The sequence below is a fragment of the Osmerus mordax genome, chromosome 17 (assembly GCF_038355195.1).
Source record: "Osmerus mordax isolate fOsmMor3 chromosome 17, fOsmMor3.pri, whole genome shotgun sequence".
Taxonomy (NCBI): Eukaryota; Metazoa; Chordata; class Actinopteri; order Osmeriformes; family Osmeridae; genus Osmerus; species Osmerus mordax.
In genome coordinates this window covers 4136930-4162162 of record NC_090066.1, presented here as the reverse complement: position 1 = coordinate 4162162, position 25233 = coordinate 4136930, and the positions used below count along the sequence as shown (strand labels likewise).

Here is a 25233-nt window from a genome sequence, read left to right as displayed (position 1 = left end):
CAAGTTTTGCTGAGTTTTGTTGGTGGCCATGATGTTGTGGCCCTCCTACAGTGGACTGCTACATCACACAACACTACGACACCACGGTCTGCAATGTCATTACAGAGCCTTTCCATAACAAATCAGCTTGCACAGTCTACAAGTAAGACCACATACAGAAACAGCCTTCTACACATCCACATCACCCCATCCACTTTCTGCAGCGATCTCGCCCCCCCCCCAAATAAAAAAAGGCTACAACATCATCACTTTGTTTACGCCCTGCGTCAAAGTCCCCGAGACAGATGAGTTTAATAGGAGGCTGCAACGCACGAACACACTCCCCTCCAAACTTATGATTAATAGGAGATGCGCTGTGATCAGATTTAGATTTAAAGGGTCTCTAACAGGTTTCTGATATAAAGGTTACGTCTGGGGAACTGCTGGTATAGAACGGTGAGTGGTGGAGAGTGTGTGACCAGAGTGTAATCATCTGTCAACACAACAGCAGTAGTAGCAGGATGTGCTGTTGTCGTAGAGGAGACAGAAAGCCGGGGATGAATGAGTCTGCCTCTGCTGTCTGGACTCTCAGTAGTCAGGGAGATATTAGTCATCCTCGTTGTTCTAATTCATCCTATTAGCAGTGAGCTTTAGAGGCCGACTGGTTTATTACGTCGATGAATGCCAATTCAAAGACGTCTGTTTCCACAGCATGGTTTTACAGTGGGATAACTCTCCTGTTCCCAATTTCTTGTTTGAGACTTGGCATCTTTTGACGTCTGGGGTGTGAAATGCATACTGGTCGGACAGCATGGAGTACTGATCAGTGCATTAGTGGCTAAGTGCGGATACATTAAGGCATAACAATGCGCACGCACACACACACACACACACACACACACACATCCATCAAGCTGAAGCAGCTGGGCTGCATCTTACCATGTTCCATTTGGGGAAGAGAAAGTCGGTCCCGACGAACTCGAAGAAGTGAGCGAATCCTTCCTTCAGCCAGACGTCCTCCCACCAAGCCGGAGTCACCAGGTCACCGAACCACTGGAGCGGAACAAGAGGAGAGCAGCACAAGTCAGATTCACACTCAAACCTGTCATTAGACCAAAAGGGCACATTCATTCAGTATATCCAGTGACAGCTCCACTCTACTCTTCCTACAGACCAGGGATGGAAACCTGGTTCACCATAAACAAGCTAGAACCCAGCATCAAACCACATACTGTTCATGTGTCCTTGTGTATGTCCATGAATAGCGCTCTTGCTACCATCAGACCAATGATCTGTTACCATCTGTTTATGCAAGTAGAAAATGGAACTGTTTGTCTTTTCTGGGGTCTGAAATATGTCTCTTTTATCTGCATTGCAGTTAATTCTGGATCCATTTTAGAGTTGTGGTTTTATTGTCTTTCAGACAGGGCTGTTGTCACAAACCGTTTGAATTGAGACGAGGAGGCCATTCTGGGAGAAAACACAATCTCTCTTTTTGAACTGTGATCAATGCAAAGTGGAGAACACTGCAGTGTCTAGTGACAAAGACTGACAAAGACTAAGCTAATTGACCATTTTATAACATTCCTGAAACCACTATAACCAAACAACAAAGAAATGTAGAGAGAGTTAAAGAAAAAGAACACCCCAAAACAAACTAAATGCTTCATTAGACTGTGTGTCAGAGGGAGAAGTAGAACTGTGACTTTGGTCCAAAGACAAATCAACATCCCATAATACATTTACATTTAGTCATTTAGCAGATGCTCTTATCCAGAGCGACTTACAGTAAGTACAGGGACATTCCCCCCGAGGCAAGTAGGGTGAAGTGCCTTGCCCAAGGACACAACGTCAGTTGGCATGACCGGGAATCGAACTGGCAACCTTCGGATTACTAGCCCGATTCCCTAACCACTCAGCGACCTGACTCCTGACTATAATAAACGACCTTTCTCTGAGATGGTTGGCTATACTCAGTCTGGCCTGTTTCCAAGGAACCAACCATAAGTAACACAGGTGTCTTTGTTGGAGGATCTGTGTTGGCACCATTACTTAGGAAAGTGGTGCTGATGTGAGTGGTTCTCCATCCAGCAAAGACAACACAGGCAGCCAGACATCCTGGGCAAGAAGCAGGCTGGCAGAGCAGTAAAACAGCTTCATGTCATATTTACACACCCCGGTCATGCCAGATCCATCTACGTCACAAAGGAAGCCAACAGGATTCTGGCAGCCTGCCGCCTGCTTCACTGGCCTTGGGTTCAAACACACTCTGTCACACTCACTCACACGAACATGCACACACACACACACGTGTAAACACACACACAGTGAGAGAAACCTACCCACGGATTCACAAGTGTGCACACTGGTCCAAATACAAGGTACAAATACATACACATCCCTTGAGACAGACAAAAGGGAACAAGGCCACTGCTTTATTCTCAGTGCTATGATAGCTCCATGACAGACAGGGTCTGTATTAAACTGTGCATTTGAATTCAACACCATGTACTTTTCTGTACGCTTTGCTATAAACCTGACATCAGGAAGGATACTCCCGGGAGACCAGATCATCTAGGCTTCGAAGTCTATGACTAAGATCACTCAAAGTAGTAGGTTAGTAGAATCTTATTATCCCTGAGGAGGAGGGGGGAGCAGATTTTTGCTCTTAGTCTATGTTTGACATCAGAACTTCTAACTTACTGGGGTCCGTATCTGTGATGGTTATGGCATCATGTTAGTAATCTAGGTCCCCATGTACTCCTCCTGTTGACCCTGTCTTCCTCCCCCGCCTCCTCCCCCGCCTCCTCCTCCCATCACGACCTCCACATAGGTACAAAGAAGCGGATCGCTTCCTTTGATCACGCCACCATTACCGGTTCCTGCACTCCTCGTGCCTGATCCGCCAGCCTGTTCAATATTTATAGATGAAAACAGCCTGGGAGCGTGAAGCAGTGGAGTTCCAGTGCTCCCCTATGCCGTACTGGCCAGGCCTTGATCCACACCATCTACGCTGGCACGACGTAACACCGCGCTAATGAGCCTGCATTCAGATGGTGATGGAGATGGTGGAGAGGACTTCAAAGGGGAAAGCACAAAAGTGCTTTATTTATTGTTCTCCCGTGATGGATTCAGTATGTTGTGTTTAGTATGGGAACTGCTACAATGACTGACACCAAACAGCTTTTCCTCTCCTGCATTTTGTTGTGTTTTCTCTCTTTTTTTGCGGCCTTTGTGCTCGGCCTTTCTTTGCTGACAGTGGTGCGGCTGGGTTTCTGTGTTGTGTTTGAATGCATCATATCAATTTGACTTGCCAGAAAACCAGCTGACAAGCAAGCTTGATTCCTTTGGCTGTAACTCCATTCTGAATGGCAATGAGGGATGGTTTCTCTATGTGTTCTGTGTGTGTGTGTGTGTGTGTGTGTGTGGGTGTGTGTGTGTGTGTGTGTGGGTGTGTGTGTGAGAGAGTGTGAGTAACGATGCGTGTGTGTGCGTGCGTGCGCGTTTGTGAGTCTGTCTCTACGAGGAAGAAATGGAGGCTGGTAAAATCTGGTCCAATTATGGGTTTAACGCAAAGAATCTCAAAGCGAGGACAGTAATTGATGGTGGGCTGGCTAATGCAGTCAGATAGTGTGGGAGCTGCGTTGGCAGAGATCAAGGGTGGCACGATGCTTTGATTTAGGAGCTGGGTACCAGAACAGCTGCAGAGCACGCAGGACAAGCGAGCCTCAGCCCTCCCACACACACAACATGACGCTAGGCTGCACAGAAAGGCATGGCCAGGAGGTCACTGACCCCCTGAACTCTCTCTGTCTTAACTGACACATGAAGACACTGAGGGATAAAAACACTATAAACACACTCAGGAGCAGTGGGCGGAATGTTGAAGACTCTCTGCAAGTTCTGCACTTGAGGCTGTTGAATAATTGATGTTTGGCTGGAAGCTGCCAGGGCGTGCATCATCGCTTTCTAGCTCTCGTACTGACCTATGGCAGGCTGAGATGGCCCTAAAGGTCATAGGTCAGCATTATGACAGGGGCCAATGGCAGCAGGCATCTCAAACTGAATACAAACATCCAAAATGTTCATTAATAGTTCACAAACAAACACACACACAAACTAATTAACTAACTAACTTTAATGACTGTTGTGGATTTGTTTTGAAGCATGGGCTCTCTATAGAAGGTATATAGCACAGTACAGTCCAGTATAGTACAGTAAAGGCTAGTGTAGTTAACGAAGCACTAGAGTTCTCATTATCTGCCTATAGAGAGAAGAATCTAAACCCTCATTAGTGGACCTTCAAACTCTAGGAGAAACCCCAGCACGAGGAGCAAACACACACACACACACACGCAGACATGCCAACACACAAAAACAAGTCCAGATGCGAACACACACACGAAACTGTATGCATACAACCACACAGGAATTCAGGACACACACCGGTTCACATTCTTTATACATGCACAAAACCATGCAGCCTCACACAGGCACTTAGCTACCACAATGGCTACAACATATAGCAATATAAGGGCCTAAAATATGCACTTAAAATAATATATAAGACTAAATTGTTGTCTTTGTTTTGAAGGGGAACTTCAACAAGAAGATAGTTACCATGAATTTTCTAAAGTGTTCCCCATACACACACACACACATACACACACACACACACAGTGTTCCCTGCAGATTGAAATGAGTGGTTGAATGAGGGGCTTTTGGGTGTAAGTAAAGGATTTAAATTAAGGGGTTTGCATAAAAAAACTTAGGTGGCAGTTGCACTGTAGCTGATGGATAGAATAAAGGGATGAATGAAAGAATGGAGGGTTGAAAGGAGGAGTCGTGTGTGGCAATTATTAATGAACATAGAGATGGGATTTGGCAGATTGACAGGCTGTCACTGATGACTCATCCATCTCTGCTTATTCAGGTCCCAGGTTTCGTTTATGTCTGCTGGCTTAATTCTGTTTAATCAGAGCTACCAGATAGCTGCCAAGCAGGGTGGAGAGACTGAGCTCTTTTTAATACAGAAGCATGTCCTCCACTGCCTCAGACACAGGACACATTAGCAGCCTGGCCTCTTGACGTTCTCTTTAGCTAGCACCCCTGTGTCATTCGCATTCAGTCTGGCTAGCACAAACAGACGAAAGCTAGCCATCTGTGGCTCGTCAGCAGTGTCGGATCACCGTAACAGTGCCATACTCTAGCATCGCCTTCCTCTGGTGGTAGCTATGAAGCCTAGCCTAGCCATGCCCATCTATGGAGATGGGTATATTGCTGGATGTTTAGGGTTCATATCTAGCCTTGCTTCGTTTAGCGTGTCACTGCCAACAGAGCATGGCTGTGTGACAGTCATAAGGTCTGATTCCGCCTGGGACACGCAGAGACTTCCCCGACTGACGAGCTGTTCCCAGTGGACGCAAACTATCCCAGGTCCGTCAGTGCCAACCACTTTCATCATATGTGTTGAGTTCACATCCTGCCCCGGACATCAGAGCTTCTTATCGGCCTACCTCGGTCTCTCGGCTTGGTGAATTAACTGAATCACTGGGTGAGAGGGATGGCAAGCCTGCTAATCCATCCTTTGTAGGGCTGTCGGTGAGTATTAGGCCGGACAAATGTGATTTATAATTGGAGCAGTGCTTAGTGACACTCCTGCCTTCTGAAGCTCCCTCATGTCCCCCTGACGAATCTCCCCAAGCAGGCTGTCTGGGAAGGAGGGAGAGAGAGAGAGAGGGAGATAGGGAGAGAGAGAGAGAGAGAGAGAGAGAGAGAGAGAGAGAGAAGGGGAGGGTAGAGCATGTGTGGGACAGGATAGCAGGCAAACTAATGAATTATCTTGCGACGGGCCTGATCAATTTGTCAAATGAAGCGCTGTAACTGCAGCGACACACTCCAACACACACCCAAAGACTGTGAAATCAGGCCTCGGATAGAATGAGCGCCTCACCTGACGGCGCCCTTCCATGACCTGCTGGACTGGCCTGCAGGCTTGCTCCAGCCCTGGGACTGACACTCTGGGCCAGAGGACACAGCACATAAGAAGGAATCTGTCTTCCTCGTCTCCAACCGTACCAGATCATGTCTTCCACTTTCTAATAGACTCGTCTTCTAGATCTGAATATCCTTCCGGGCAACATGAATTCAGTCTCAGCCAGTAAGACAGAGAATAACATTGTATACTGATAAAGCAGACTGTAGTGTAGCACAGCATATCAATGATGTGTTGCAGGGGGGGGGAGGATGTTTCCACTCTAACTCAGCTGTGTATGATGCAGCAGTGAACATGTTTAAGTCTCATGTGTCATACAGTATTTCTGAATCTGTTCCATACTATTATCCGTACTGTGGGGCAGCCTCTCACATGCTGCCATGTTAACTTATCCCAGCACTTGATTACACCCCACGACTGCATCCTGAACACGCTTCACCACACAGCCAGTCCGACAAGCATTTTTGCATCTTTTAGACTGATTAATTATTCAGAAAATATTAATAATCTACCAGCTGCGTATTTCATGATCTTCACTGGCATTTATGTGTTGGAGAGAGAGAGAGAGATGAAGAGAGAGACAGACAGACACAGAGAGAGAAGGGGAGGAAGCGAGAGGGAGAGAGAGAGAGAGAGAGAGAGAGAGAGAGAGAGAGAGAGAGGGAGGGAGGGAGGGAGGGAGGGAGGGAGGGAGGGAGGGAGGGAGGGAGGGAGGGAGGGAGGGAGGGAGGGAGGGAGGGAGGGAGGGAGGGAGGGAAAGAGAGTGCACATGTGTGGTGATTGAGTGTGACGTTCCTGGTCTGGTCAAACTTTATACACAAAGACAGGAGGATCAAGCCATGAATAATTACTAAAGACTAAAACCTGTTCCTCAACCTAAACGTTCAATTGAATTATATATGTGTCAGTAAGTCAGTCTGGTTTAATGGTGGACGCAGAATAACTGGCTTGGGTCCCGGCCAAGCACATACAATAAATGTCAACCTGCGTCGAAAGGTCCATTTAACCCTGCATTTGCCTGTCGAGCACGAGGGCTGAACCACAGTACCAAGGCAACAGACAGGGTACCTGACCTGTGTGAGCCAACTGTGCCCTCTGCCTGGAGACACACACCGGCTGGGTAGTCTAGAGTTTCCCCAGGCCCAGAACGGACACCCAGAAACACACGGGCTCGCTGAGGAAAGCACACATCAACCATGTCACCTCCCTCAGTCAGAGACTAGGGGGGCTGTCGGAGGGAGACGAGGAACAAGGGACCTTTCCTCCCCCTCGAGCCTCGTACAAAGAACACAACATTTCGGGAGGAGGGAGGGGGGGAAGGAAAAAGAAAGGTGAAGAGGGAAGGCAAGCCGACCGCTTACCCCCCCTTCCCCCCCCTCCCACACCTCCCTGCCCACCCAACGTTTCATCGCGCCCTCGTCGCAACAGGGACAAAGGACCGGCTTTCTCTGCGGAGGAATAACATCCAGAAAACTGAGCCTCTCCAACAATGGCAGCATGTCGAGCCGGGCTCCGACTGCCGATAAATAATCCTGCCTTGAACAAAGCTGAGCAGGCTCCCGGTCTCAGCTCTACAAAGGCTGCAACACACAGACAGACATGCCAAGGCTCGCCTCGCACAAGTGAAGGAACACAGCGAGAACGCGAAGGAAAGAGAAGCAAAACACATTGCTTCTTACACAGGGTTGTGTGTGTGTGTGGGGGGGGATGTAGGCCTTGGCTGGGTGTGTTTGATCTTTTCGTAATGGTCCGCAGCGCTGCCAAGCCCCAGGAAAACTGGGTTACAGAACCGACAAACACGGCACGCTGGCGAGAGGAGTCATGCCAGGGTGCCCATTGCCAGTGATGGCAGAGGGAGATTGATTGTAACACACATCCATGGATGGGGCATGAGGGAGCAGTAAATGAGAGAAGAGATAGAGAGAGAGGCAGATAGACAGAAAGAAAGAGGGAGGAATGTGTGTGTTTGTGTGCCGGTGCTTGCACGGTCCAGATGTCCAATTACACAGGAGCGGAAGCGAGAACCCTGCGCAGTGTCTTTCTGTGGTAACTATCTCCTGCTCGCCGCTCCGCTCTGCTCACCAATGAGCAGATAAAGAGTCCAATCAGGGCCCCCAGCACAGCGAGGATATACAGCCCTGCCATGGGGGATAAATCTGGTCCAGCACTGCCCTGCCTCTGAAGCCCCATCCACGGAGAGGACACAGAGATAAAGCAGATAGCACAGAGGCTAAAGTTAGCTGGCACCGTCTGCTACAGACACTGAGGTATGAGGCGATGTGATGTCACTCTCCAGTGCTCATGTACCTGCCCCTGCCCCGGCCCTCTAGGACAACAAAAGCCCTGCCCTGCTGCCCCTGTTATCTTACAGCCAGAGGAGCTGTTGTAGCTCTCCTCCTGTAAACCAGGGACAAAACGCTGAGTCAAGGCAGCAGAGGTTGAACATTGTAGAGGAGGAATGAAAAGAGAAAGGGGGTCAATGAAACTTTAATGGGAGGGAACAGTGTGTTAAAGGGGCTATAATCTGAACCTGCTCCTTCAGTCATCAATCAGCCGAGATATGAGGAAACAGGAGCGCTCTGACCTTGGGGCCGATACTTAGAGGGAAAACTGCAGCTACTGTATGTCAGATACAGAAACAAAAATTCTGTGAGGGTGTGTGTTGTGTATGGTTGCGCTGCATACCTGTCAGTGTGTGTGTGTTGTGTGTGTGTTCCATGCGGTTACCTGGTGACAGATCTCGTGCACCACCACCATGGTCAGCTCCATCTGGTAGGAGAAGGAGGAGACCTCTGGGTCCAGCAGGATCTTCTGCTCAACAAACACGCTCAGGCCCCAGTTCTCCATGGCTGCATACGGATGTTTGGGCACCGCCAGCAAGTCTACATGCAAACAAGGAGACGGGATTAGACTCGATGGAAGACAGACTGCTCGACACACACCACAGATACCTGAAATGTCTAAGGCACAAAACGGCCAACATTTTCCTGAGGCACAACGACAGTCTGTGTTTGACTCAGACTGCGAGCCAGCTGGATTAGTGGGACTCTCATGTCTAATCACTTGGGCTGACAGCAGCAGGAGCGAGAGGCTTCTGGGGAAGTTACTCATCAAACTACGTCCTCATCAGAGTAGTTTCCTTTAAGACAGTCAGAAGGTCTGGGTTGATAGAGAGACTGACTGACAGACAGACGGAACAATATATACATAGACAGACTGACAAAGAGAAAGACAGACAGACAAAGACAGACAGACTACTGACAGGCAGACATAGTACTGACATACAGGCAGACAGACAGACAGACAGACAGACTACTGACAGGCAGACAGAGACAGACAGACTACTGACAGGCAGACAGACATACTACTGACAGGCAGACAGACATACTACTGACAGACAGACAGACAGACTACTGACAGGCAGACAGAGACAGACAGACTACTGACAGGTAGACAGACAGACTACTGACAGGCAGACAGACAGACTACTGACAGGTAGACAGACAGACAGACAGACTGACTACTGACAGGCAGACAGACAGACTACTGACAGGCAGACAGAAAGAGGTGAAGGAACGACAGCCGTCTCTGGAGCTATTGTTTACGCTGCCAGGGTTTTAACACAACTCAGGATGGTGAACTAGGTGGAATGTTTTCAGTTTGAGAATGTGAAAAGCTTTACAAAGCTGATTTGTACCTGGGAAAAAAACACTCCTCTCATTCCCCCTTAGCTCTCTCTCTCTCTCTCTCTCTCTCTCTCTCTCTCTCTCTCTCTCTCTCACTGACTCTCTCACTCCCTGTTTGAGTTCTGACAAAGAGAGTGAGAGAAAAACAAAAAGAAAGGAGAGGGTGAGGGAGCTCAACGTCTTCCTGTCAGTGCGTGACTGATGGGGGACATTTCCTCAGAAGAAGGCATTTTAAAGTCGCCTTGATTTACAAGCAGGAATAAAAAGAGCATTTTATTTCTCATGAGTCAACAGGCACTAGAGAGGCCAGGCTGTTCTCGCGACTAGAGACCAGACTGGTTAGAGAGGGGGGAAAAAGATCAGTCAGACAGTGAGAGAGAGAGAGAGAGAGAGAGAGAGAGAGAGAGAGAGAGAGAGAGAGAGAGAGAGAGAGAGAGAGAGAGAGAGAGAGAGAGAGAGAGAGAGAGAGAGAGAGAGAGAGAGAGAGAGAGAGAGAGAGAGAGAGAGAGAGAGAGAGAGAGAGAGAGAGAGAGAGAGAGAGAGAGAGAGAGAGTTTTGGGAAGCCTGTTAGACGAAGACAGAAAGAGTAAGACAACACACAAGGAGAGATGTTGTTTTGGAAACTGATTCCTGTCTGAGCTTGTCATGGTAGTGGAACTGCTACTAAGTTATACGCCTTCCGTAACCGTAACCACAGTTCTAAAAGGGCTTCTCAGTCCTTCATCCTAGGGACTTAGAGACAGCTTAACACACAGGTACACACTTCTTTCATCCTATCACCAGGTAGCTGTAAGCTCTGTATTATTATTTTTTTCATTAAGAGGAATAGGTAGGTAGTCTTGTATGTTCATTCTCTTCCCAGTTTGCTAAAACAAAATGTTTTTGATCCAGACCTTATCTCTCCCAGAGACTACACACAGCTTGCCTTAACACCCAGGTACCGTACAGGCAAGTAGCCTGGTGTTGAACACGATTACAGTAGCCTGGTGTTGAACACGATTACGAAGGGGGATAGGAAAAAACGGTAAATGCATGCTCGAAAATTTGCATAGAACCATTAAGGTAAATAGCCGATAGGGCTCATTTATTGGTGCTAAGCTATCACTTAGTATTTCACGAGAGACATGAGCAATGTGTTGGTTGTGCATGAACAACATGACTGTTCGTTGGGCCCAGCAGGCTGCATGCAGAGAAAGAGGTAGAGATGGAGAGAAAGAGAGATAAACAGAAGGAGAGAAATAAAGAGAGATAGAGAGAGGTAGATACAGGAAGCGAGAGAGAGAAAAAGAATGAGAGAAAGACAGCCGGTTTCATGGTTTAAAAGATTTAGACGCTGGAATGTTCTAACCACAGAGGTACCCAATGAAACGCGTCGGTTTGGTTTTATGAGGAGCGACTGCGGCTTTCGGGAAATGAAGCGAGGAGAAAGGGAGACGGGAGCGAAAGAAAACGAGAACATGTGGCTCTAAACAGCGATCCTGAGAAGTTAACCAGTTGTTCTATCAAATTAGCTCACCGAATGAGCTAGTTAGAAGGGGCGGAGCAGAGCAGAGAAAATATGTCATAATTAGCTGTATAAATTGTGATTTATGGGTGAAGGACTTGACAAGGATGACCGATTAGATTTGTCATTTGGGCCGACCAATCCCGAGGAGACATTGCCTGGTTGGGAGAAGGTTCCAGGGCACCTAGCGAGGGTTCTAGCTCCCTGAGCTAAGGCCTAAGCTTCTTATACAGGAGAACTGGATTTGATTCCCTCCTTGATAAATATTTGGGGAAAGGCTATTCATCAGATCATGACCATCTATCTGAACCACAAGTACCACAGGTAGATTGGATACATGTTGTGGCGACAAGCACCTATCATTCCCTCGCTATTACATTCAGTCATCCAATCTTTTGTGGTTGGTCTGGCACAGACACAAGTCATGAACTTATGCACGAGCCATGGCACACTCATGATTCCAGGACCTCTGCGAGAGATGGAACAGGGTGGGCGTCAGACGATGAGGCAGAGCGATGAGGGCATGGAGGGATAAAGGGATGGAGGGATGTTGTTGCAGAGACAGCAGAGGCCTTGAGACGGAGGAGAGAGAAAAAAGGATGGAGAAGATCAACAAACAAACAGCAGGGAGAGACCCTTCCAAGGTTACACAACACCAATTATTAATGCACACAAACACGCACACACACGTACAGTGCAGTGCATCGAGGGTGAGAGGAAGCTAGCCTATTTTTATAGAATAGGTTTTTGGAACCTTGCATTAATTCTTCTCCTCCAGCTTGTTTTCCGGACAGTCAATTTGGTTGAAAGTGGGCCGATAGAGAGTGTGTGTGTGCATGTGTGTGTGTGTAAGGGTAAGGTGGGGGTTGAAACCACAGCACAGCATGGGTTTGACTGCTTGACTTCCTTCAGTTCTCTTCCAGTTAAGAATAGATGTGTACAGTATGTGCTTGCAAGCGTTTGTGTGTCTGTGTGTGTATGTGCATGTGTGTGTGTGTGTGTGCTCGTGCATGTGATCATGTATGTTTCTGTGTATGTGTGTGTCAGACAGAACCCCTGTGGCTGTCGCTCGAGTTAAAGGAACTTAAAAGAGAATAAGCAGCCCCACAAACATACCACCTCACCTCTCTCTTCCCCAGATCTAACCTCCCTCCCCTCCTCCTCCCAAGTCTATCCCTTCATCCCTGCTCCACACTAGAAGGCCTGGATGACACATCACTTTCCTAAACTCTCCATTACCTTCCCCAGTTCCTCCTCGGGACATTCCATTAGTTTCACCAGCACCCCAGCCCTGAGTAAACCCAGTCAATTAAAACAGGGTGTCTGCCCTAGGATTCAGCCACACCAGGCCTTGTCCCGTCACCCTGGCTGTCCGATGCATGGCTGAGTCTGTATGCACACCAGGACAGGTTGGCGGATAGGAGCGCAACGCTGGTGTACGGAGCTGCAGGAGATACGACAGAGCAACTTTGCACGGTCAGCAGAAAGTGGAGCGTACTTCTGAAGACACACACAGACTCATTAACTGAATCATCACAGAGAGAGAGAAAAGAGAGAGTGAGAGAGAGAGAGAGAGAGAGAGAGAGAGAGAGAGAGAGAGAGAGAGAGAGAGAGAGAGAGAGAGAGAGAGGGAGGAGAGGGGTAAAGAGAGAATCAAAGGAGACAAATCAGATGTCCATGTCTAATCTAACGTTGGTTGTGAGGATCAACTGGCCATGTTAGCAGCTCTATGCAACATGGTTAGGCCACTCCACTGGGCACACGTCTCTCTGGGATTATGGAGGTTCACACACACACACACACACACAAACTGGCCAAGAGTGTCCTAATCTCTAATACAGTTTTACTGACTCTTTCATATATTCTAATACCCCCAAAAGGCCTGTATTTGAAGCTTTAGATCCATGCTATTGCCCCCAGCGGTCTGTAATAAGTCCTCTAGGGGCTAAAAGCCATATTACCCTGAGCTCTATTAAAAGTAGCTTGATGAGCTGCAGGGTTACTGTGCCTTTAATTACCCTGTCCTAATCCCAGAGAGACCTCTTTACAGCAGAGCTCTCTGTGTGTGTGTGTGTGTGTGTGTGTGTGTGTGTGTGTGTGTGTGTGTATGTGTGTGTGTGTGTGCATCTGTGTTTTGACCACCAGGGCTGCCCAGGGGTCTGACTGGGTCTCATTCTTTATTAGATTAGCTTGGTTAACGACCTGGGAGACTGCTTGCGGAAAAGATGTTACTGGCTATCCACATTAGATTACCTGTGTGTGTGTGCGTGTGTTTCTGTGTGTGCGAGAGTGTGTGTGTGTGTGTGTGTGCGTGTGTAATAAAAGTACTAGCTTCTGCTCTCCATCTTTCCTCCACAGTGACCTGTGAATGTCAGCCCATGGCTCTGGCCTTCATGCAACAAACAACCTCCACAAACATAACACACAACTGTGATATTCTTGCTGCATCGCTTCACAAGACCAAACTACAATCCATGGTGCCGCAAAAGTAATCTCTCTCAAAGTTAACCCATGAAGGCCTCATCCACCTTATTGACCGCCCTGTTAAACATCAATACTTGTTCTGCTATTGTGGAGAGGAAAGACAGAGCAGAGTGGTGTTCTGGGCTGCCTGAGGGCCTGCCTGGAGCCTGTACTGTGAGGTTGGGTGTGAGCGTGTAGGTGTGCATATGGGAGTCTGTGTATGGGTGGGCAAGTGCGTGGGTGTGTGCATGTGTGGAGTGTAGCTGAGTTTGTATTAATGTGTGTGTATTAGAAGAGAGGAAGATGAGAAAGAGAGGGAGAAATAGAAATACAGTTTTAATCTTGACTGTTTACTGCCCCTCGTTCCCCTCCAGACCCCCCCCCCTACCCCCCCCCCCCCCCCCTCCAGGGGTCCCTCCAGTTTGAGGAGCAGTGATGAGAATCAAAGGTGTTAGAGAGAGGGTAATAGCATAATCTAATCTACCATGTAGGCCTAAAAACCACTGATACCAACTCCTCTACATCCCTCCTGGCTGCAGGCAGCATTAGCATGCACTGGTTGTACCCTGCCTAATATCCTTTATGATTGCAGGTTGAATTACACAGCGGCTTGGTAATGAGTATCCCTACCCTCACACTACCAACCTATCTGATCAGACCAGCAGCTCTGGAAACCAAGATATTACTTTCATAACTTTGTCTGATAGAATCACTGCGGCGGGGCTGCGCATGCAAATAGAAAATCTGTTTCACTGTGTGGATGGCAATAGAAGTTTAGAGGATGTTGTGTGTGTGGGTGTCTTGCATGTCTATTGTGTGTGTGTTTGTGAGTGAGTGTAAGAAATGGTGACTAAGCAATTAGTTCTTAAAAGGAATAAAGTGTCTTAACTGAACTTCGAAACAGAACTCTTTATAAAGAGTGTAAATATGTCAGACATAATGATTTCTACATCTGGGATTAGGTCATCTTGCTGGGCAGCATAAACACACTGTTCCTTATTAATCACCCCATTCATAGTTTTATTCCTCAATCTGTCATCTCTCCACTTGCCAGATACACACACCACACACACACACACGCACACAGGCATACACCCTCCGACACACAACACAAACATACCCCATCGAGCAAGGACTCCTATTTTGAGTACATTTATATTTAGTCATTTAGCAGACGCTCTTATCCAGAGCGACTTACAGTAAGTACAGGGACATTTCCCCGAGGCAAGTAGGGTGAAGTGCCTTGCCCAAGGACACAACATCATTTTGCACGGCTGGGAATCGAACTGGCAACCTTCAGATTTCTATCCCGATCCCCTAACCGCTCAGCCACCTGATTCCCAGCCAAAATATACACAATAGCCAAATACACACAGAAATAAACAAAATCATCATTAAACGGGGGCAGCTGTGTCCTAAAACAGACGTTAGCTCAACAGCAGGAAAGATGAGAAGCCCCATCGAAACATGAAGATGAAAGAACCATCAGAAATAGACAAACAAACCCATTTGATGAGAGACCGCGGGGACTGGGTCTAATGGAATCCTAGAAAGAAGTCCTCTCAAATTTAGGGAGTTGAAAAAGAAAGGCTTTCAGGCCTACAAAAGACGGTGTATGCAAGAGTCTGTCAGTGATGCCATCCTATACGCCCTTCCTAAACTCACTATTACTGTAACAAGGGGGGGGGGGCAGACTGAGACTAAGTCACACAATATGACTGAAGATCTGTCAAGAGAGGATGAAGAAAGTTAATCAAAGCATGATCATGGACCAATACGGAAAACATAACATGATTACGAGGAGAGGAGATGAGGAGGAGAAAACAGAGGAGATGAGGAGAGGAGGAGAAGAGGAGAGAAACAGAGGAGAGGAGGAGAAGAGGAGAGAAACAGAGGAGAGGAGGAGAGGAGATGAGAGGAGGAGGAGAGGGGAGGGGAGATTTATCTATAGTATTAACATGCATCCCTCAGGATTTTATTTTTCCTAACAGTGGATATTAAAACCCTTTACATACAAGATAGAGTGCATCTATCCATCTATGGGTCTATGTAACTAAAGAGCTTCGTCACCCTCTCCCTGCTACACTGGGTAATATCCTATTATATCACAGGCCTGCTATTGGCGCTATCACAAACACAAGTCTGGCGTCTTCTATCGATCAGGCTGTCTATCTGTGAACATGGCTGGTGGGTTATCCATCAGATAGTCAGCAGCCACAGGTCTGTAGCGCTACTGTGGCCCAGAGGGAACTATAAGACCCAGACCCACATCCTGTGTTGATGAAATCCATCTTCCTAACAGATCATAACTGTCTGCCTCCACTTTAATATTGGTCTGTAGGGCCCAGGTTGCCAACCAGAGCAGAACGCTCAGCTGAGGACACTTGTCTGGTAACCAGGGAGGTAAGGGGAGAAGAGAGAGAGTCAGTTAGAGAGCAACAAAGGTTGAAGTTTCACGTCTGTTTGAAATGCGTGTTTTTCCACTCTGGTGTCTGTGTGTTTGCATGAGAGAGAAGAACAAAGAGAAAAAGGACATAGAGAGAGAGAGAAACAGAGCGAGTGAGAGAGAGCATGCTGAGATTGAAAGAGGTGAATGATAGCAGAATGAAGTTGTGAATAGAATGTGAGACCAATCTTCAAAAGGTCATGCAGTACTTATTCAGAGAGCTGAGCGCAGTTCATAAGCCCACAACACTACCTCCCTGCCAGGCTCAACTAACACAGGCAGGGGGAATGGGAGGGAGAGAGAGGGTCACGGAGGCGGAGAGAAAGGGGGAGAAGCGGAAAAGATGGAGAGAAGCCGAGCACAGCACAGCACAGCACCCCTCGCTACCTCACCACTTGACTGAAGAAAGACAGAGGGGTGGTGAATGGAGAGATCCAGTATAGTATCTATAACATCCCCCTGCCACATTAGTCACAACGTCTCTCATCACTTTGTGTGTCGGCTGCAGCACCTATTCCCCAACCTTCTCCACATCCTCCAGCCTCTATCCCTCCATCTCCACATCCTCCAGCCTCTATCTCTCCATCTCCACATCCTCCAGTCTCTATCCCTCCATCTCCACATCCTCCAGTCTCTATCTCTCCATCTCCACATCCTCCAGCCTCTATCCCTCCATCTCCACATCTTTCTAGCCTTTATCTCCATCTGTCTCTTTCCGGCCTCTATCTCATCAGTTCCTCTTTGCATCCTCTATCTCTCCATCACTTCTCTCTCCAGACTCTAGTGCTCCTTGTACCTCTATCTCCACCCTCTATCTCTCCAACACTATCTCTCTCCAGACTCTAGTGCTCCTTGTACCTCTCTCTCCACCCTCTATCTCTCCCTCTACGCTCCTCTTGGTTCACCACATTCAACCCAGTGATCCACCGAAAGACATCAGAGGTGACAACGTCCAAATGTATGGAGACGAGCAGACTCTGCCTTTGAACCCTCTAGCCAGCCAATCAAATCGCTTCCCCCTGCGATGGTTTCCACTGCTCTGCTCCATTCTGTTGTGTTCTCTGTGGAGTACGCCAATGGGCTTCCACAGCGCCCACGCACACACCCCAGGTGACAGCAAGGCGAATGTGATCGGAGCGCCCTGGCACATGCACGCACAAACACACACACACACACACACACACACAGACACACACATCTTGGAAAGGTTTAAAATATGATTAGAAAGGCCCCAGTTTTCACTCTTTCTCTCTCTCTCTCTCTCTCTCTCTCTCTCTCTCTCTCTCTCTCTCTCTTCTCTCTCTCTCTCTCTCTCTCTCTCACACACACACAGGAGAACACTGCACCAACACAGCACACCATGTCCTTCAAGCAGCGCAAACTCAAATGTGATTTTATCCTTGTGTATCGTCACACAGTTTGACGCATTCACTCACAAAAACACACATCAATACACAGACACACCTACACACACACTCGTACACACATGCACACAGATCTACACACAATCAGAGGAGAGATTGCTTTCCCATCAGTTTCATCTCTCCTCTCCCTGCTCGTTTGATGGTGAACTTAAACTGTCATTCTAACTTCAAAACAAAAAATCACTTGTCTCTCCTCTCACCGCGAAAATAGAATGAATACAAAACTTCTATTTTTACTCTATTATGGTTTGATTGTTTATCTGTTTGAATGTGTGTGTGTACGTGTGTGTCAGTGTATCTGTGTGTATATTTCCTGACAAGAGGGTAGATGTATTCGGGAGAAACCCTTGGTGACAAACATTAAAACTAATAGAGATAAATTACCTACATCAGCCACAGCACACAACACTTTGTTTTCACATGCACCGCACATGATATATTTTGCACTCGCATTGTATCCCCTCAAGCTAAAGGTTGCAACAGAGACACCAGCTGTCACATGCCATGACATCACACACACTCACACACACCACGGACCATTAGCTGCTTCCACACATCGCACAGAATGCCATGACTGTATGGTTTGATTTCAAACACTGACAGGCACTGACTGACTGACATGGCTAATGTGCCACGAATAGACTAGTGACACTCTTTCACTCCTCTCTTCCCCTTTGACACCCTCCCCCACTGCCATACACCTCCACCCCTCTCCTCCCCCAATTACCAATCCTCCTTTTCCCATCCACCCCCTCTTCCATATGTTTGAGAGCAGTTTCCGCTGTGGGAAACCCACACAGCGGCCTGTTCATCACAGAACAAACACTCACCCAGACACATACACACGTACACACACAGTCACAATCCAAGTCCTCTGTGGCATGTTTCTGACCCTGCCCGTGCCCTGACGACACCCTGTGTTTTCCCAGGGCCTGTATCTAGCTGTTTAGTACACAGAAGACTCAGGCTCAAACCCCACCAGGCTGCAATGGCATATACAGTTTCGAATAATCTTTCTCCTAGGTAGTCTGCTGAGGCTGTCATTAATGCTTGCATGTTCACACTCCCACCCCTTAAAGGGGCTCTGGTCCTAGGGACCAATCATTTGGCAGGATCTCCTCATCAGGGATCTTGATTGGAAGAGCAGGCGTGAGGTTTTTTTGGCAGCAGGATATGTCTACGTGCCAGTGTATAATTTAAATCTCTTTCTTTCCTTTACTCCCTCTCTCTCTCTCTCTCTCTCTCTCTCTCTCTCTCTCTCTCTCTCTCTCTCTCTCTCTCTCTTTCTCTCTCTCGCTCACCCATTTTCTCCTTCTGTATATCACTCTCTGAAAACAGCATCAAGTAGAGTCCATTAGGTTGGAAAACAAACTTCGTTTTCTTAGCAGAAGGACATAAGATAGCAACTAAAAATGTATTCCAGTTCTGCCTGCTCTGCCAGTCTCTTTGAACTCGAGTCTTATGATACATGTGAACCACAGCAGACCTTCACTGTTAAACCCTGAGCCTTTAGCTTAAGTCTCTTATCGTGGTTCCTCATTGGTCAGAGGTCAGGTGATAAGAGAGAAGGGCCAATCAGGTGGTGATAACCTTCAGCTGGCATTTACAAAGCTGAACAACCCCTGCCCTTATTAAACTTATGCAATATTTAAAGGAGAGAGGAGGAAGAGGGAAAGAGATTGGATGAGGAGAGAGAGGGGTGAAGGAGGGGGGGAGGGAGTAAAAAGGATAGTGAGAATGAGAAGAGTAAAACAACTTTCTTAAGCAAAATAACACCTAGAGTTTATGAACAAGTGCTACGACTTTCACTTTGGACTGACTTTAATCCGGATTGTGTTTATTTGGTCTAACGCCACCAACAGCAAGTATGTCAATAACTAGCTGAAGATGATGAAACAGGAAGTGTGTTTGTGCGAGCATTTCCATGTGCATATATGTGTCTGTGTGTGTTCTAATCTGTGATCGATGGCTTCCGTTTATGATGGTCTTCCTCTCCGGTAACCCCCTCACCCTGACAGTCGATACGGTGAACCAAGCTTTGTTTACACCCGTCGGGAGCTTTGGCGGTCAGTGCAATCAATGGCATCGACCCGGGCAGCTAATATGCTCTTAAAAGACGCCCACTGAGGGGTTTCAGGGAGGCGGGGAAACAAACAACATGTTTACATGTAAACACAGAGTTAATATGAGCTGAAGTTTCGGAGAAAGCCTTTGTAATGATAAAGTGAGAGTTGTGGGCCTCGCCACCTCGTTCACTCACAGGTCTGTGTCCGAAAACGTCTAAAGGGGATCAAATGAGATGTGAGAGGATATATGATAGTAGAAATGATAACAGATATAATCGGAGAGAAGATATGAGATTGGATATTAAATAGAATGTGAGATATGTATTATATACAGTATGAAACAGAATGTGGGATTTGATACATTTGGACATATGATATGAAACGGAATGTGAGATATGATTAAATTATACGATAGGAGATGTTCCAGAGTCCCAGCTCTGACATGGCCTGCTTAGGAAGTCAAAGGCATCTCAAATACAGCTGAGGGAGATGTGACTACAGCCCTCCCTTTTCTCCCCTTCTCTCTCGCTCTCCCTCTCTTTAAGCTCCTCCCCCTCTCCCTCCCTCTCTCTGCAAAGCGTGGATCTTTGATGTGTCTTTGATCAGAGCCAGGGATGGTAATCAACGTGGACACTCACTGGAGGTGGCACATACAGTACCAGGAGTGTCGCCAGAGTCCTTGCACGTGTGTGTGCACTTGTGTGTGTGTCTGTGTGAGTGTGTGACAAAAAGAGACAGGTAAATAGAATAAGAGGGAAAGAGAGAGGGAGAGAAAGAGAGCAAGACAGAGTGTGTATGTGTGTTTTTGATCAGCAGGAACAGAGCACACAGGGCAAACGACCAACACAGCGCCCAGGGCTCAACGGGAGCGCTTAATATTGGGTTGCGATTGGTTTGGTTCGCTGCCAGGGTGGCCAATGATTGCATTGCATTCTCCCTAGTTCAGATATGGAAGCTTAGTGCAGGTATGACTGTAACAAGGGGGAAGGGCATAAAAGAGCAGGATTTTTCCTGAGCGGAGATGTGATTGATGTTTTCTGAGCAGTGCAGGTGTATGTTGAGTGGGAAGAGAAGAAAGGGAGTAGCACACTGAAGTATTTAGGTACAGTGGAAAGAGAGAGCAGGTACAGTTGAACACATATGCAGCATTAACTTTGCCGTGTGAGGAACTTCAAGTGATGCAGGAGTACAAAAAAAGACCAAGTGGCAAATAACATAGTTAAATATATAAGATATATATCCTATATGTGATCTGTTTTGATAGCTCCCATTTGCGTTTGAGAGAGAGAGAGAGAGAGAGATAGAGAGAGAGATAGTGTGAGAGTGTGAAACATAAGAGCTACAGAGAGAGCAAAAGAGACAGAGGGTGTGAGTGTGGGAGTGTGTGTGTGTGTGTGTGTGTGTGTGTGTGTGGGGGGGGGGGGGGGTCTAAGAAGTCACTGCACTAATATGGCAAGTTACTGCTTGTGAGCGTCCCTTGGAGATGACAGGAGACTTTAACAACAGAATGATGTGTTGTATAAAAGCATATGGTGAGAAGGGAGAGAGAGGCTGAGGAAACCTCTGGAGAGGTGTCACCACTGTGCTCTAGAAGGCTCCTCAGTAGAAGCTATAACAGTGAAGAACTTTCACACTCACTCTCTCTCACACACACTCACACATGCACACCCAGTTGGACTAGTCCATTCATTAGCTAATGGGCTGACATTAAAAGAGGCAAAATGTGTGTGTGTGTGTGTTTGTTTGTTTGTTTGTGTGCGTGTGTTAAATCTCCCCTTGGACAAGCTCAGCAAGAGGGGACAAGAAATGTGTGAGGAATTACAAGTAAGAGGGTAAAACACGTGTACATGGTGTGAAAAGATGAGATGAGAGATGGTGAGATGGAGGCCAAGGGGGAGATGGAGGTACAGAGAGACCTGGATCCAGACCTTTTGTAGATTGAAACAGTAAAACCGTGGCAGGTCTGTCAAAAGGCAAAGTCAGAGAGAGTCAACAGAGTTTGTTGCCATGGGTGACCACCCTGACCCTGGTCTTGCAACTGACAGAACAGAACTAAAAGACAGAGAGAGAGAGAGAGAGAGAGAGAGAGAGAGAGAGAGAGAGAGAGAGAGAGAGAGAGAGAGAGAGAGAGAGAGAGAGAGAGAGAGAGATGCTGAGGAGGTCAGAGAAAGATATGGAGACCATTAGAGCATAAAACTGTCACCACAGGGCTCAAAAGATCCCGACTTCCCTCCAGTCTGTTCACCTTTAACACTCTCCAGCACCCCCTAACCCCCCCCACCCCGACCCCCGCCTGCCTTCTGGCAGAGAAACAGCCAGGGAAGTAGCTAGTGAGGCAGACAGAGACAGCCAGAGAGGCAGATAGAGACAGCCAGAGAGTCAGATACAGTTAGCCAGAGAGGCAGATAGAGGCAGCCAGAGAGACAGATAGAGGCAACCAGAGAGGCAGATAGAGGCAGCCAGAGAGGCAGATAGAGGCAGCCAGAAAGGCAGATAGAGGTAACCAGAGAGGAAGATAGAGGCAGCCATAGAGGCAGATAAAGGCAACCAGAGAGGCAGATACAGGCAACCAGAGAGGAAGATAGAGGCAGCCATAGAGGAAGATAGAGGCAGCCATAGAGGAAGATAGAGGCAGCCAGAGAGGCAGATAGAGGCAGCCAGAGAGGTAGCCAGGCCAGATTCTCCAGAATGTCCTTAAGCTACTTTCCTAGTCTAAATCCTAGCCCGGGCTAGAACAAATTCCGGAGTCATTCAGGACTGGATACATGGGTTAACATGAGGCTTTGAGACTGTGACCTACATGTAATTAAACATCCAGTAATTAGGGCCATTTCAAGAGAAACGTCCAGAGCATTTATACCAGGAACTGCAGCCTTGAGCTACACAGTCCGAGCTAATATCAGTCACCATGAGCCCTTTCTTTAGCCTCCTGCTCTCATCAGTACCATCATACTGAGGCTCCACCAGATTAGACAAGACCTTTTAAGCTTGCAGGCATGGGACTCAAACTAGCGACCTTCACATTACCATCCTCAAACCCCAGGCAGTGCTCGCCCACATCCCCTTAACAACCTCCACCATCCTACCCACATCTGTGTTCCTCCCACTCCGTCACAACAACAGGCTGTGGTGACTCATGCTCCATCAAAACGTATCTTTGCAATTATCATAACAAACCAAAAAGACAACTCAATCACCCTGCAGAAAAACAGGCCTTGACAGAAGTGAAAACTATCAATAACCCCACAGCCACAAATGTACAAGTGTATATGTTTAAGAGAATGTGTTGCATCTAATAGCAGCCACTTCCTTGATAATTTACATTTACATTTAGCAGACGCTCTTATCCAGAGCGACTTACAGTAAGTACAGGGACATTCCCCCCGAGGCAAGTAGGGTGAAGTGCCTTGCCCAAGGACATAACGTCATTTGGCACAGCCGGGAATCGAACTGGCAATCTTATGATTACTGGCCCGATTCCCTCACCGCTCAGCCATCTGACTCCCTACTCCCACCTGAAACCTGACTGATAATGTCGAGAGATAAACGTAAACATGAATTCTCTTGTTGTTGAACAGTCGGCTGAGCTGGAAATGTTTTTTGACAGTTAACAGAATTGATGACTCACTTTGTCTGACATGTCAACAAACTAACATGGAGCACAACATCACAGACACAAACACAAATATGTAGGTATTAGACCTGCAATATGCACACACATAGACACCCAGATGCACACACACACACAGGCTAGTTAGCCCAGAGTCAGAGAGGCGAGCCAGTCTGTTTATAGCAGCTCTTTATGGATTTTCACTCTGTCACTCAGCGCTGTGGATCAGGCCAGGTACAGCACTCTGATTGGCTACGGCCATGCCAACCTGCGTGCCTGCCAGAGTTCTGATTGGCTACAGCCATGCCACCCAGCAAGCCTGTCTTCCCCAGGCTCACGGCAATTATACACATGAAGTTACCAGAGGCCTACAAGCTGTCTCCACACCCCTCTCTTCTCCTCCTCTCTATCCCTCCCTCCCTCCTTCTTCATCGCTCATGTGTTCACACATGGCAACTTGCCCTACAGTCTAATTTGTGCGCTGCTCCTCCTCCCTCCTTCCATATCTCTCTCTCCCTCACACACACTCTCTCTCTGTCTGTCTGTCCATCTCTGTCTCTCTCACTCTTTTTCTCTCTATCTCGAGGCCCCCAGGCAATCAGGTCCCTCCCATGGAGACGTTACATCACAGCGTTGTCAGGAGCAACATATGAGACCCTGCCCAGCACTGAGAACGCCTGATTGATTCTGCCCAACTAATCGGTGGGCACACAAACACACACGTGTAAAAGTATCTGCACAATCACTGAGGCACACTACACACAAGTCAAACACACAGGAAAAATATAACTTTCTCTCTTAAGCAGTCTCATTGTTTATGATCATTGACCTATGCACTTTTGTAAAGCTCTCTCTTGGAAAGACGCTTTGGATAAAAGCGTCTGCTAAATGAATAAATGTAAATGTACAGACAGTGGGTTCAATCAGACCCAATCAAGTCCTTCACAAACATACTGTATGCAATTTCTTCTCATTCTCTCTCTCTCTTACCTACACCACACCTCTGCCAATCTCCTCCCTAACGCTCTCTCCCCAAGGTGTTTACTTCATAACACACTGCGTCTGGGTGGGATTTGATTAGTTTTTCTTCACTTCGCTTCTTCTCTCTTCTATCCTTCCATTAGGAGACTAAATGGAAAATGGGCCTGTGGACACGAACAGGTCATGGCCTCGCCTGCCTGTCTGTAACACCCTCATTTGGTCATTTTACGGCAGTGCTAATCAGGGTCGAGTGGGGAGACGCCTCCTCGCCGGTGAGCTCAGCATCTACGCCCCGGGTCCACACTCTATCACAGGTAATGGAGGTGTCAGAGTGACTACTGCTCTCCAACAACAAACCCAACATAAACAACACAAATAAACATCATACAAATAAACATCAGGCATCAGAATTGAGAAACAACAATTACATTGAATTAAACAGAGTAGAATATAACAGAGATGTGGTGGATTGGTAGGGTTGCTAAGCATATGCTAAGTGGGTACTTCAGTCTCTGAGCTAACCGGTTTGCTATGTTCAAATCTCATAGCTCAATCTTTCAGACTGTTCCAACTAGAACAAGGAGAGGCCAGTCTTATTGTTCAGTAGTCTCTGTGTGTCTTACGAAGAGGAAGGGTAAGAGCAAAAGGCTAGCGCTCTACTGCTGACATCAACAGAACCAAGATGGCTATCGTGGCTGTGGAGTTTTCTTGCAGTTCTTTAAGATTCGGGCAGAGCAGGGAGGAGGGAGAGTCTTGATGCATGCCAATGGGACGGAGGAGGGCAGTTCAAAGCCAGCCCACCCATTGGTTTGGAGTTCCTGGTGCAGAGTTAGTATTGATTATGAGGTGTAACCTGGTACTGGCCTTAGCCAGCACAGAGTAGCTACATCAGCAAAGAGGAAGAGAGGAAATGAGAGGTCAATGCACTTTATGAGATCACTTCCCATTAAATCTAGCTCTCTTTCACTGTGGATCAGATTGGGTCTGGGTCAGCATCAATTCAATGAAACTAATGAATTTACCAATGGGTCTCGGTGTGGAGATCTCTGTGGGAGAATTGGGTTTCCATGGATTCTGCA

At 47.4% G+C, this 25233-nt stretch overlaps 1 protein-coding gene across 1 annotated transcript in view; it reads right to left on the bottom strand.

The window, feature by feature from the left end:
- LOC136960303 (thyrotropin-releasing hormone-degrading ectoenzyme-like) overlaps positions 1-25233 on the bottom strand; it is a 72802-nt gene that overhangs the window by 30893 nt on the left and 16676 nt on the right. The window contains 2 exon segments of the mRNA XM_067254743.1: positions 919-1032; positions 8702-8856. Coding sequence (XP_067110844.1) covers positions 919-1032; positions 8702-8856 — 269 coding nt within the window.